We start from the raw sequence: 12,937 nt of genomic DNA, 5'->3' as shown, positions 1-12,937 counted from the left end.
ATATTATGTTCAAGTTTTACTTACAATAAAAGTGTGGGTAACTATTCTTTTTGCTTTATTTATCAAGGGTGCCAGTGTTTATGCAGAGTCTGATGACCTGGACTATTTGACTGGAGCAGACTATACCAATGCTGTGGACATAGCAGATATAGAGGGCGCCGCAACAATGACAGACCTGGCTTCTGTCAGCAGTGGCAGCATAATGAGTGTTATTGACTGGGACCAAGTGGATCAGATTATTGCAGATGTAAAATGACTGTGATTATTGAAAAATGACCCACACTAAGAGTCTGTGAAAAGCATAATGAATGAACTCTGAACATGGATATGATAAAAAAAAAACTTCAACTTGTGCTTTGTTTCTGTATGGTTTAGGTTTTTAATTTAGCAGATGATCTTGTCAGCTGGTGGGACACAAGCCGAATGCCTCTTTCATTTGTCATTATTTTATAAGTTATATTACAGCAATGCATAGATGCTCATTCTGCTGTCTGTTATCCAGACCACAATAAAAGAAACTGTTGCATAGTCATCAAGTCAGTACCATTGGCTTTCAAAATAAATTAGCCTTAATGTGGAGGAAACATCTGTGTGGTTATTCTGTATGATTTTTTTCTAACGGATGTAGTGTTATCTGTATCAAAATTCGCAAATACATTTATTTGGGTATAATGACTACTGTATCACCAATTTGGCATAGTAATTAATTTTTACCCCATTGTCATTGATTTCAAAACTATTTTGGAGCTGCAGTAAAGCAATGGAATTTTTTCTTGATAAGGCTGGCAGACGGCTGACACCCTCATGGTTGATAGTTGGAAACAAATTTAACAGGATAGCCAAATCAAAATGAAGCTCAGAGCAACACTGTGGAAATATCTTGAGATCTTATTCATGGTCTTGGTTGTTGTAGTTGTAAAATCACTTCATTATTTATTGCAAATGCTTCTAATACTTTCTGAAGCTGTGCTATGCCTACAGCTAGTACAGATGGAACTACATTTAAAGTCATATTCTTTCATTACTTTAATTTACTCTCTACCAAGGCCAGTTTGGTAATTACATCATTTCTTGGTTTCTGTGCAAAAATTCTGAATGTACAGAGATTTGCACAGAATTAGTCACAGAAATGTATGAATATGCGGCAATAGGATTTTTAATTAAAAGGTGTTAAATTTTATTTTCACTTTGTCTTTTTCTTTCAAAACTCTTTAACAAATAATCTATATTGAGATAAAAAATACATTCCATATGTTCTTCTCCATGGTTAAGACAATTAGCATAATCACTGCTTTTTTTTCAATGTTTAAGATAATGAAATCCATCTGAGAAAACGAGCAGACGGTGATACATGATTTTATTGATGGCCAGATAAAATCTGAGAATTGGGCTGGTTTTCTATTAATGTGAAAATAAGAAGTTTAGCATCAGGAAACTTGCCAAAAAAAGTATTACTAAAGAGAATCAGAAGCATGATAAATCGATATTGTTGAACAATAAACTGTAATCAGACACAACTTTAAAGAGAGAAGCTCTTAATCTATATCACACTCTCTAGTCTCTGCACGCAAGGAGCATTGATTGCTTGCCCAGCAGTTAAACATTTACAAAAGTAATACACCATAACACCTCATACACAATCAGCCCTCTGCATGCATGACACTGGCTTTTTTTCTCTCTCTTTTTTTTTTTTTTTTTTTTTTTTTTTTTTTGTATGGGTATTTTGGAAGCAAATTTTAGGGAGGGGTCTCATCATTCGTGTTTAATATAAACAAGGGGGGATAGCTAAAATTGACCATGTGAAGAAATACTAGTCCTCACCTAGCATTGCGCCAGTTGTGCAGACATCTCAACACAATTGAAATGTGACAAAATTTACACTGCTTGTACTGTTTGCAGACATTCTTAAAAATAAAAATCAACGCTTGAGTTTTGGTTAGAAGGAAAACTTGGTAAAATTCAAAGGTTAAAATATAAAACGTATATAAAAAGACGAGATGGTTGCATGGGTTACAAAGGATCAGAGAACAGGCTACTACATTCAGGACAGGGCCATTAACTGCTTGGGGGTGGCGGGTCCGTTGAAGATCTTACCCAACATATACTCATCTGAAGCCTGGCTGTCGCACCGTTTTACAATATCGGTTACGGATGAACCTCCCCAAGATTTGTACAGTCCATTAATTCGAGTGAAAACAGGAGTACTTTTTAATGTGATTGAAAGTGAGCTGTGTTCGTCGTCCCTAAATATCGACCTTTGTCAAATTAACTTTGTTGCACTCTCTTTGGAAAAGGGTTGCCCTTTAAAGTGTAGGCCTAAATTAGAGTAGCATTGATTGCTTATAAACAAATATCCTGCAACAAATGCACAAGGACGAGTGATTTTTTAAAACATTTTTCTTACACAATGTTTCGTTTGTCCAGAGTGATTGAATAGGCCTACTTCTAAAAGTGAGGCATTGGTCTATCATTCTCTTGAAATGCCCCATCAAAACAGGCTTGCCAGCTTCGAACTTTCAATATTTTAGCTACATTAGATACTAATGCCAGTCGTCTTTTATCCATCTTAACTTTTAAGACTCTTACAAAAAGGTAATACTGGCTGGCACATAAATTATGCATTCTATACTAGTAGGCCCGATCCTACACGCAGACGTTTTATACTAGCAAGAAATGACAAGTGGTCAGATTTATCGGAGTTCTACTCTGTCTGGTGCGGAGCCTGATACTCGAATTTCACAAAAATAAAGAAAATAAAAAAACTCGAACTTAATCTACTACTCGGTAGGCTATACAATACAGTATATCTAAGTCTATGACAAATCATTATGACAGCAAAAGAGTAGTAGTAGACAAACAGGCCAAGAGTAAATTGTGCTCATCGTGACGTTTGTGAACGTGCGCTTTAAGTCACGTGAAGAGGAATCTGGTAAAATAAAGAATACTGACGGGTTGACACTTTAACTTTTCAAGACGCTGTTCGTAAATTCGTTTTTACTTTTTTTATTCCACCCATTTTGACTCACAGGAGTTAATAACTACACCACACAGACCTAAACTTATCTGTTAGAGACTGAGATCGTGAGATCGAAAAATCACAGAGTGCCTGTGGGGTTTAAAACAATTCTTTATTTTAGTCTCCGGGTTGAGTGCGTTCGGCATAAAAGGATTAAGTACAGAGGCGTGCGAGGGTTATTCAAACCTACAACCGATTTCAATTAAAAAAGGTGGGTATGAAGAAACGCCATTGACTAAATTCGTTTTAATATACTAGTTCACAACAGATGTTAGCAGTGAGGCTTGACACAGAAGGTAAAAATCCTAATTAAGCGCATGAAGTTTTTTGGCGCGATGAGCTAATGGCGGACTACATAATACATTGACATTGTGTGTAACATTTATCAGGAGAAAGATGGAGCACATTAAGGTTTTAGAGTTGATAATGAGTATTTGCAGAAATAAAATAAAGAATATTAATAAATAGTGCCATATGTGAACATTAAGTGTAAGTATGAGAGTTGCTCCGTCTTGCGCGTTACGGTTATAGAGATGTGTTGAATATTTGTAGAAATAATTAGAAAATATTAAGCAATAAGGAAGCCTTTGTTAACGTTAAACACTCAGTCAGACTTACGTTAAGAATTAATGACAAGCAAGATGTGGTTATGATTATTTTTCTTTTTTTATAACAGCATTGGTATGGATGAAAGGCTGAAAGCAGTGCTTGCAGAATTACGACGTAAAAGACAATCACTAAGACAAAATTTGCAGTCTCTTCCTTTCTGGCCAAACATTTGCAGCAAAGTTCCCTGTGAACATACCTATGAGGAAGATGAAAGAGATCTAAATATGAAAACCCCATCTTTTGATATTCCTGCTTCCAATGAATTTTTCTTCAGGGGAGATGCTGATCAAATTTTTAAAGATTCAGCACATAAAGAATCTTTAGATAATAGTACTATAGGTGATCATAGCTACCGCAGTTCTAACCAAAAAAGAAAAGCCACAGTGCCAATTAAGTTTCTAGATGCGTCAGACAGGGCAACATTCAAGACTGTGTCAGATCATGATTATGTAGATTTTCCCCAGTCTCCTGTTCACTTGTATGAAAAGAAAGAGGTACAAGTTAAAACCAGAAGAAGATCCAACTCATCATGCAGGAGCAGGCTAAGCAAAGTAGAGCCTACCAAAGATAGTGGGGTGGCTGACTTTCATGGATTTAAGTTACCTTATGTTCTAAGGGAAGAAGAAAAATACTTTGTTCGTAATCATCTGCGCCAAGCTTTGAGCAAGTTTCGTAATGTAACATCAGCCCACTTTGGTGTTGCCTGTAACAGCATGTTTAAATCTGTTCAGTGTTTGCCAGAAGAAAAAGCAGCCATTGCCCAGTTGTGTAAAGATCTGAGTTTGAATTACAGCAACTACAGTTGTCTGGTCAGTGAGAACGATGCTCAGAAGGTATATGAGTGGATGAGAAAGGGGCTCTCAATGAGTGGCACTCCACCACCACCAGACACAGAGAGTGGGGAAAGTATGGAGTCTGTCGAGTCATCCTCTCAAAATCAGGACACTGACCATCCTCCATTGAAATTTGTCATTTTGGACAAAAAGGAAATGAAGAAAAAAAATGGTAGAACAGCTGGAGAGAGAAAAAATAAACAGAGCTTATCACAAAAGAAAAGGCAGAATGCTCTTCCTCAGTTTAGAAAAATCCTTCCCAAAGTTAAGAAAGAGGTGGATGAGACTTCAACATCATGTTTGATCTCAGGAGAAAATGAGGAAAACCAGGAAGACAGCCCTAAATTGTACATAGCTGATGAGAAATCCAACTGTTTTGACGATGAAATGGAAGAGGACAGAAATGGAGAAGATTCTGGATTTTTGGAAACAGTAAATACTGGTGCCTGTCCATTTGCTGATACTGAGGCAAGAAATTCTGAGAAAGATGAAAAGGAGACCAAGCCACCCCAGTGTGAGGTCCGTCCAGTGACATTCTTAAGTCCTTTACCCAATCCTAGTCCTGGATATAATATTACATTTGGTGCCTCTTCATATTTAGATGGAGTTCTGTATGAAACACAGACAGACAGGTTAGTGTGGTTGGATTTGACTTAAAAAAAACAATTGGGTATATTAATCCCTCTTTTTTTCTTAGTTATTATTATGACTTTAATTATAATTAGTTTGTCATAAACAAGTCAGATCTTTTTTGACATGACATCTCTGTTCTATACATCTTATTGAAATTAATCAAGTTGGATGTATAATTTTACTAGTTTGCTTTTGTTTGAAGTGATTTTCTGCAAATAATGAAATATGTGTTAAATAAAACATAACATTTTCATTTCAAGATCTGATGCTGGTTCATTTGACTCTAAGGCCAATGCAAACCCACACCACAGAGGTCCAGACAATCAGACCAGTCTTGACCCATCTGCAGCTTCAGCATCTTTGAAAAAATTGGAAGACACAGTCAACAAGCTGTCCACACAACCAGAATGTAAAACTGTGTATAAACAACAGAGCCTCAACACAACCGATGCAGTGGATGCCAAGGTGAAAGTCATGGCTTCTCTGAAGGAAGCACAGATCAAACCAGAGATATCTGCAAAAGTGGCCAAGATGAAAGCATTGTTTTCACCTAAAAAGGAGAAGGTGAAAGGAATATCCTCTCCCAGGATAACAAAGAGGAAAGATATGTCCTCTCCTAAAGGGGTCAAGGCAAAGGCAGTGCCAGGCTCTAGGGAGGCTAAAGTGAAGCCATTGGCTCCAGTTGTCACTGTAGTCAGGCCTGTGGATGAGAGAAAAACCCTTCAGGAAGGTACACCATTAGCGCAAATAATTTACAAGCTCTAGAAGTGGTCAAGAAAGTATTTTCATACCTTTTTTTATGTTGCATTATCTGCATATTTTGCTATATAGTCCGCATTCCAATGGTTACCATCTTTTTTTCTTATAAGGGGAGCATATGACAGATATTTAAAAGACTACATTTTTTGTTTACCTTATCATTAATGTTAATATCCTCTGTGATTTTAAGCTTTAGGTCCAACAAATTCTGAAAGGAAAGGTGAGATGTCCCTTCCTGCCACTATGCCTGTGACGTCCTACTTGCCTGTGGAGTGTGTGTCTCCTTGCAGCAGCACAGTAGAAAGAGGTGTGCTCCATGCCTACCTGTGCAAGCATGCCCTGTCCTTATGTATACGCTGTGTGATTTGCGAGAAATTCTTCTCGTGGTATGGTTTTTCACACCACAGCCATGAGGGGGACCGTACATGTGGCCATGATGTGGAGACTAGAGGAAGAATACTGCTGGATTCCAAGGATGTCACCCCCAGGATGCTGCAGTTGTGGGAGACTGTCCTGAATAGGGTCAGGTAAGTATAAAACATATCTAGGTGTGCAAGCTCACCGATTTCATTACGACTCTCTTAACACATGTCAAATATATAACAGGTAGGCCTAATTGCATTGAGATACCCTATTAATGAGCATACACAGTATGTACAATATGTAATGGTATTTGATCAGATAGATTTCATGATTTATATTGCATCATTTAAAAAATAATTGAAATATTTTACAATAAATACTGTTTCCAGGAACCAGCCTGTTAGCTCTTACCAGTCAGATGTTATATCTAGACCAAAGGTGTCACCAAGAACAGCAGTGGGCAGTGCCCAGGGTTGTACTGGCCAAGTCCCTGAGCAAGACCATAACAAAAATCACATGTCATCTCAGCCACCAGTACCAGAACCAGAATGCCCATCCTCTGTCCAGTCAGTGAGCACTGACCGCGTGATGAGACCAGGTGTTACAGGTCATGAAGGACAATTGCTGTGTCCAGTGCCAGTAGATATGGAAAGGAATTCCTTGTTGAAAAAACAGTTGGTGGTGAATGGTGGGGGAATAGGTCAAGAAACAGTTCGTCCTTCTGGATTCTTACGTAGAAGTGGATATCAAGGATCACCACTTCATCCTAACTCAAGAGTCTTTGGGTTCAAGAGTTCATCTTTGCCTCACCAGTTTTCTTCTGTACCCGAGTCTCCGAGTGCCCGTGCAGTGAATATTGACACGAAAAAGCAAAATCAGCCCAACTCCCATTACTCAAGACAGTCTCCTTTGTTTGGTGGTCTGGCAAGACTCAATGTAACATCAGCGTCAGACCACAATAACAATTGTCCTGGAAAAACAACAACAGCAGCAGAAGTTCCAAAAGCAGCTGCAACCACATTTGCCCAGTTTCAGCCCAAAATTGACGTACCGGTTGGAGTTGTCACTTGTCAGCCTGCAGATGACTCTGTAACTTCTGACACTGATTTGAACAGAATGAGAAGACAGTTAGGCTCACATAGATATTTCATTCACCATCTCATGGGTAAGTGTGTGTTTTTACTAAGTAGTTTTTTTAAATATGATTTTAAACATTGATATAATTACAGTGATATTTCATAGTGAAAGAAATAGTCTTTTTTTAGTTATCTATTGCTTTAGTACATTTGGGGCTGAGTGTTAATAAATATTGTAGATAAATTTGTGATTTATATGAAAAAGCCACTAGCATGACATTGTCATTTTATTGTGATCTTTTCAGAGGAAAATGAATATTTGAGAAATATGTTGAACCTTAAAACACAAGCCAACAATGTGCTTTTGGCACAAATGCAGAATTTGAGAAGTAAGTTATCTGTCATCCATTTTTGAATGTCACTTTTGTTATGAAGTTACCATAGGTATATTAAAACAACTCATTATGGTTCAATGATAATGGCTTCAAATGAGTTTCGTTTGTTTTGCACTGAATTTTTATGAATTTCATCTGCATTTTAGAAATTTTAGCAATTATTTTGTCCTTTCAGGTAGCATGCCTTGGCACCCACAGTGCTGTTAATTTTCTCTTCACTCATCACAGATTTGAAAATTTGTTTACTACCCACCATTCTTGTCATTGTTTATATTTATATTTTTTCAGTGCGTTTCCATCGTGATGTGGCACTGAGTAAGAAGGTAATTAACTCCATGTGTGGCTGGAAGAAGGCAGATGATGTCACCTTAGATTCAGATGGTAAAGAAATACAAATAATAGTTTGGGGCTAAACATTTATCTTACATAAATAGAGGGGTAGAATAACCATCACTTCCTTTTTTTTTTTTAAGTCTATGATATACCCCATACCTTACAAACTCTGAAACCAATTATGGCTTGTGGCCAAATTCCTTATCTCTTCAGGTCTTCTTTTTGTTTTTCAATCAGTTTCACGTAATTTTACACATATGGATAATTAAACATGTCAGGAACCTTTTTTTCTTCAAGATGTTTGTTTACATGACATCAGCATTAAAAATAGTCATTTTTATCTTTAGATGAAATTGGTAGGACAGATGATGCTCTCACCGAGGTGCCATTAGTTGGTCAGTCATTTGAGACAAACGCAGCTTGATGAACGTAGACTGAAGGTGTCAACTGTTTTGGGATTTATTCATTTATTAGTTGCAAAAGTTAAAGAAGTCGAAGTAAAAGCAATGAAAATCAATTACAACACATGGCAGAAGTTAACAGTGAATTGGCATAGATGCCTTTGACTCTGTCTTTTCAGAAACCCTTTTTTTGATAACTTGTTATCAGCGTGGGAAGTAAGGTAAATAGGTGGGGTAAAAAATAAAATGGTGATGACGAAGAAATGAGTTAACACTTGAAATTTCTGGATTTTTGTTATTGTGTAGGTCAAATTTGTTATGTTGTGCTAGAATTTTACATTTATATAAAAAGATAAAAAAGGATTTTTGGGGGGCATTTTTTGTTTATATAATATATAAGGATTTTTTTTGTGTATAAGCACTATTTTCTACTTACTGGTGGTGGTCTACTAAAAGTATGTTTAAGTTGTGCACGTTCTACAAAGAAGCCCAATGGGGGGCCTTTTATGCCAAACATGGTATTGTATTTGTAAACTTGTTACATGTTTGATGACTAAAAATTTATTTGTTACTTGATTTCACTGTTGCGTTTTTAGAACATCAATATTATTCACAGAGTGAACATCGCTCATGTTTCAAATAAAATAAATCAAACATTCATTGTTAGCTTTATTGAAAGGAAAATGGACCTGTGTTTCGAAGTGGACACTGAAAACTTGTACACTTAATAACAGCAGTTACCTATTCTAAGTCGAGGTGGCGGAGGAGTTGTGTACTAATGAGAATGTAGAAAATCCCAAATTATATTGTAACGGTCTATATATCAACCTGGAGTTCAGATGTTTCGGACCATCCAAAGGTGTAAGCAACAACCTTTTGAGGCGCGATAATTTTGGTACTTTTCCCTTGCCGATACTTCCTTCAACGCCGCTGTATTGGCTAATTGATTGAACGCTTTACCAAAGGAACGAACGAATGTATAAGATTCCCGTTTGGCAGGTCAGTGGGCAAAATCCTGTTCATTCCTAATCTACTGGTAAGGATGTGGTTATAAAAACATTTGGGTTACGGGTTATGAATGGGAAAGGATGTGCGGGTGAGTCAAATGATTAGAAATGTGTTGGAGTCGCAGAGAATCCAAATTCCCCCTTAGCTCGAATTTCTAGTCTTAAACTAAACTCTTCACGTTAAATTCTACTTAATTCTTATTGTCTTGTCACCAGTTTTACTCACTGTTGCCAGTAGGCTATTTTGGGAAGTCAATTACATTTTTATTTTTCCAATTCTTTGCGATATAATCGTAGATTGCTATTCTAAAATATCGCGCAACCGACCTAATTAAATATGGTGTCGGAACTAAAACCACCCTTGCGACCGCATGAAGAGAGAATTTTGGCCTTCGCTTACCACTGCAATGGTCGCAGCTAGGGTGTCTTCTCCAACACGGTTTAAACACAGCAGAAACGATCCGAGCTAAGTTCAAAATTTTAAATCGCTTCGTGAAACTGGCCTCCGTATAGAATGTCCGTCTAACAAAATAGAATTATTCCTTGGCCTTATCCTGTATTTCGTAATCAAAGCAGGGCTTACTTCAGACAGGTCTTACGGCGCGCATGCTGATCAGTACCAAAATTTCATCATGGGTCTCAACACGTCGCTTTTAGTAATATTGTTCGTTGTCTTCGCGGATCAACATTCAATTTCTTATTCGGCAAGATTGCAGTCTAAAACCGGGCAGTGCACATATAATGTGCAGGTATGGCAACCAAATGATGATGTTTGGAAAAAACTGAGCGATCTGGATTATAAGATCGAAGGAGTTTCGGCAAGATTAAATCAAGACGTTTTGTCACTAAAAGTACAAATGTTTCAAGAATTGCTTAATGAAAAAAATGCTTCAGTAAACGTTGAGCGAGGGATTAATTATCTGGACGTGAAATTGGCCAAGTTTGAGACAGACCTACAATCAGCAAGTTCGTCCTTAAGAAATATCGAGGGGTCTATCTTTCGTTTGAGTTCAACCGTGGAAGGAATTGGCGATCAAAACCAGAAAATACTTTTGGAACAAGACTCACTAGATCTGAAAACACAAGACAGCAAGAAACAGCTGGCAGCCATTCATGATTTTACTTCTCAGCTGAGAAACAACGTAGGCGACCTTAAAGCTGAATGGATTCTTGTTAAAAGAGAAATGCGCAATATCCAAGGGGAAAACATTCAACTGAAACTGGGACAAAATGATTTACAGGCAAACGTTAACAAACTAAGAGACTTCTTTTCACAAGTTCAAAAAAATATCGACTCTCTGAAAACGGAAATATCTGATATAAAAACGGAAACTAAGGAAGGGAAGAAGCACATTGAAACTATGCGCCTTAGTCTGACAAAGCTTCGAGAAGAGCAGTCAAATATGATGATAGAAACTATGAAGACCCAGCAGCGATTTTTTGTTGCCAATCCAAGTGGTCCTCCAATAATGGAAGAATTTAAAAAATTGAAAATGGACTACTTTAATTTCAGGAAATTTGTAGTTGAGTCATTGAAGGGGGGGAATGCATCTTTCTCTAGGAGTGCGCTAACTTTTCTTAATAATTATAATCTTGGAAGTGGTCCGACGGGAGGTTTGAATAGCATTGTTCCAACAGGTACAAATTTATCAACATTTGTAAGTTTACTCACAAATACAATTTAATTTTAATTATGAGGAATTATTAAAATTGATGTAAAACTCGCTTGGTCTCATTACTGTGGGGTAAAGCCCTGAATAGTATGACACTGTCACTGTTCTGAATTCTGTTTTTGATGTCTGTGTACAATTCCAGACTGCCAGGCCGTGTATGATCAAGGTTTTAGAGTGAGCGGATTGTATAAGATCCAGCCATTTGGAGAAAACTATGCAGATGACGTGTATTGTGAGATGATAGAAAACGAAGGTAAGCTAGAACAGACTAAATATCCACTTGCTTATGAAGATCTTATTTTGTTTGTTTGTTTTTTATTTTATTTTATTATTATTATTTTATTTATTTATTTATTTATTTATTTATTTATTTATTTATTTTTTGGGGCCAAGGTATGTAGATAGTACGCCAAAAATAGCCGTTGCCCAGAGACAACAGAACTCTAGAAACATTAATTATGGAAAAAATGTATATCTGTGCTGTTCTTCATGAGAGATATTTTTATTCTCCACAATTTTGTTGCAGGTTGGACAGTAATACAACGCAGACTCGACGGTTCTCAAGATTTTGATCGACATTGGGTTGAGTACAAATTCGGCTTCGGTAATCCGTACGCCGAATTTTGGATGGGTAATAAGAAAATCCACTATCTTACAAATCAACGGAAGTACAAACTTCGGATCGAGTTGTGGGATTGGGAAGGCGGGAAAAAGTTTGCAGAATACAAGTGGTTCTCAGTGGGAGACGAGCGGGAAAACTATCCTCTGCACGTGCTTGGTTACCATGGTGATGCAGGCGATTCCCTTAGTTACCATGACCAGATGGAATTCAGTACTAAAGATATGGATAATGATAAGTATGAAGGAAATTGCGCCGAGGTTAATAAAGGGGGTTGGTGGTTTAAGAATTGTTACGCAAGCAATTTGAATGGCGCATACAAAATGGGGTGGTACATGTCAGAAGAACAGTCGCAAAGGTTAAATAGAAACGCCGAAGGAATTGTTTGGTATGCTTTGAGAGGATCCGAGCTTTATTCTTTAAAAAAGGTCGAAATGAAAGTAAGGCCCAGTGACTGAACATAATATTATTAATACTGCATGTTGAAAAAGTATTTGACAGATAGATCATAAGCGAGATCATAAACTATTTCACAGTCGATTGAAGGACTGGTAGACCCAGGATACAATTTTGTTGAAGGTAAGACAGTTATACAACGCGGACTCGACGGTTCTCAAGATTTTGATCGACACTGGGTTGACACCCACCATCGCTGTCAGTTAGTGGAATTTTGCAAAGAAAAACACCCCCTTCTCTCTCTCTCTCTCTCTCTCTCTCTCTCTCTCTCAATTTAGATATGTATTTTGTTTTGGAAAACCGGGGTGTGCATGAACAAGGCGTCCACTCAAAATGAAAAGACATTTCTTCTCTGCTGCAATGTGCGGCTTTCTATGCCCCTTCAGGGATGACACGCAGCGATAGGATGAACGTTTGTACGTTTTCCGATTAGAAAACCTCGATACTCTAAAAATCTCACTCTGTATTATAGCTTTTAACTTATTACCGTTATGAATAAAGTAATGAAGTACTTTACGGAATATCTATTGTACTATTTAGACACTGTCAACTGTAAGTTGAATACTAGGTTTCATATTTGCCAATTAATTTCACAATTACAAGTTCTAGGACAGCAATATCCATACCTAAGAGGTTTTGACCTGTAGCGATGCTAATGCGTTCGTACACATTATAAGGTGCACGGAATGAAATTGAGCTTGATACTGATTAGGATATCAGGAAATAAAGAATTGAAATATTGACTTCTCTTTTATTTATATGGC

At 37.3% G+C, this 12,937-nt stretch overlaps 3 protein-coding genes across 6 annotated transcripts in view; all 3 read left to right on the top strand.

The window, feature by feature from the left end:
- LOC106163225 (uncharacterized) overlaps window positions 1-1,180 on the top strand; it is a 30,850-nt gene extending 29,670 nt beyond the window's left edge. For all 3 annotated transcript variants that reach the window (XM_087005142.1, XM_087005139.1, XM_013540744.2), the window contains one exon: window positions 68-1,180. In XM_087005142.1, coding sequence (XP_086861268.1) covers window positions 68-256 — 189 coding nt within the window. In that variant the 3' untranslated portion in view covers window positions 257-1,180. The remainder of the gene's footprint in view (window positions 1-67) is intronic.
- A 1,843-nt stretch (window positions 1,181-3,023) lies between these two features.
- On the top strand, window positions 3,024-9,078 carry LOC106163244 (uncharacterized). 2 transcript variants are annotated; one of them, XM_087005151.1, is made up of 8 exons: window positions 3,024-3,312; window positions 3,693-5,090; window positions 5,352-5,821; window positions 6,041-6,377; window positions 6,603-7,378; window positions 7,595-7,678; window positions 7,973-8,065; window positions 8,365-9,078. In XM_087005151.1, the coding sequence occupies exons 2-8, from the start codon at window positions 3,700-3,702 to the stop codon at window positions 8,439-8,441; spliced, it is 3,228 nt and encodes a 1,075-aa protein (XP_086861277.1). In that variant the 5' UTR covers window positions 3,024-3,312; window positions 3,693-3,699; the 3' UTR covers window positions 8,442-9,078. The 2 variants fall into 2 exon arrangements, with proteins under 2 accessions (XP_086861277.1, XP_013396238.2); XM_013540784.3 differs by having other exon boundaries at window positions 3,027-3,227.
- A 166-nt stretch (window positions 9,079-9,244) lies between these two features.
- On the top strand, window positions 9,245-12,916 carry LOC147764409 (uncharacterized). The gene is made up of 3 exons (XM_087005168.1): window positions 9,245-11,063; window positions 11,241-11,351; window positions 11,625-12,916. The coding sequence occupies exons 1-3, from the start codon at window positions 10,058-10,060 to the stop codon at window positions 12,173-12,175; spliced, it is 1,668 nt and encodes a 555-aa protein (XP_086861294.1). The 5' UTR covers window positions 9,245-10,057; the 3' UTR covers window positions 12,176-12,916.
- The last annotated feature ends 21 nt before the right edge of the window (window positions 12,917-12,937 follow it).

The sequence above is a fragment of the Lingula anatina genome, chromosome 1 (genome assembly GCF_051362555.1).
Source record: "Lingula anatina isolate TDL-2025a chromosome 1, LinAna3.0, whole genome shotgun sequence".
Taxonomy (NCBI): domain Eukaryota; kingdom Metazoa; phylum Brachiopoda; class Lingulata; order Lingulida; family Lingulidae; genus Lingula; species Lingula anatina.
This window is presented reverse-complemented; position numbering and strand designations above follow the sequence as displayed.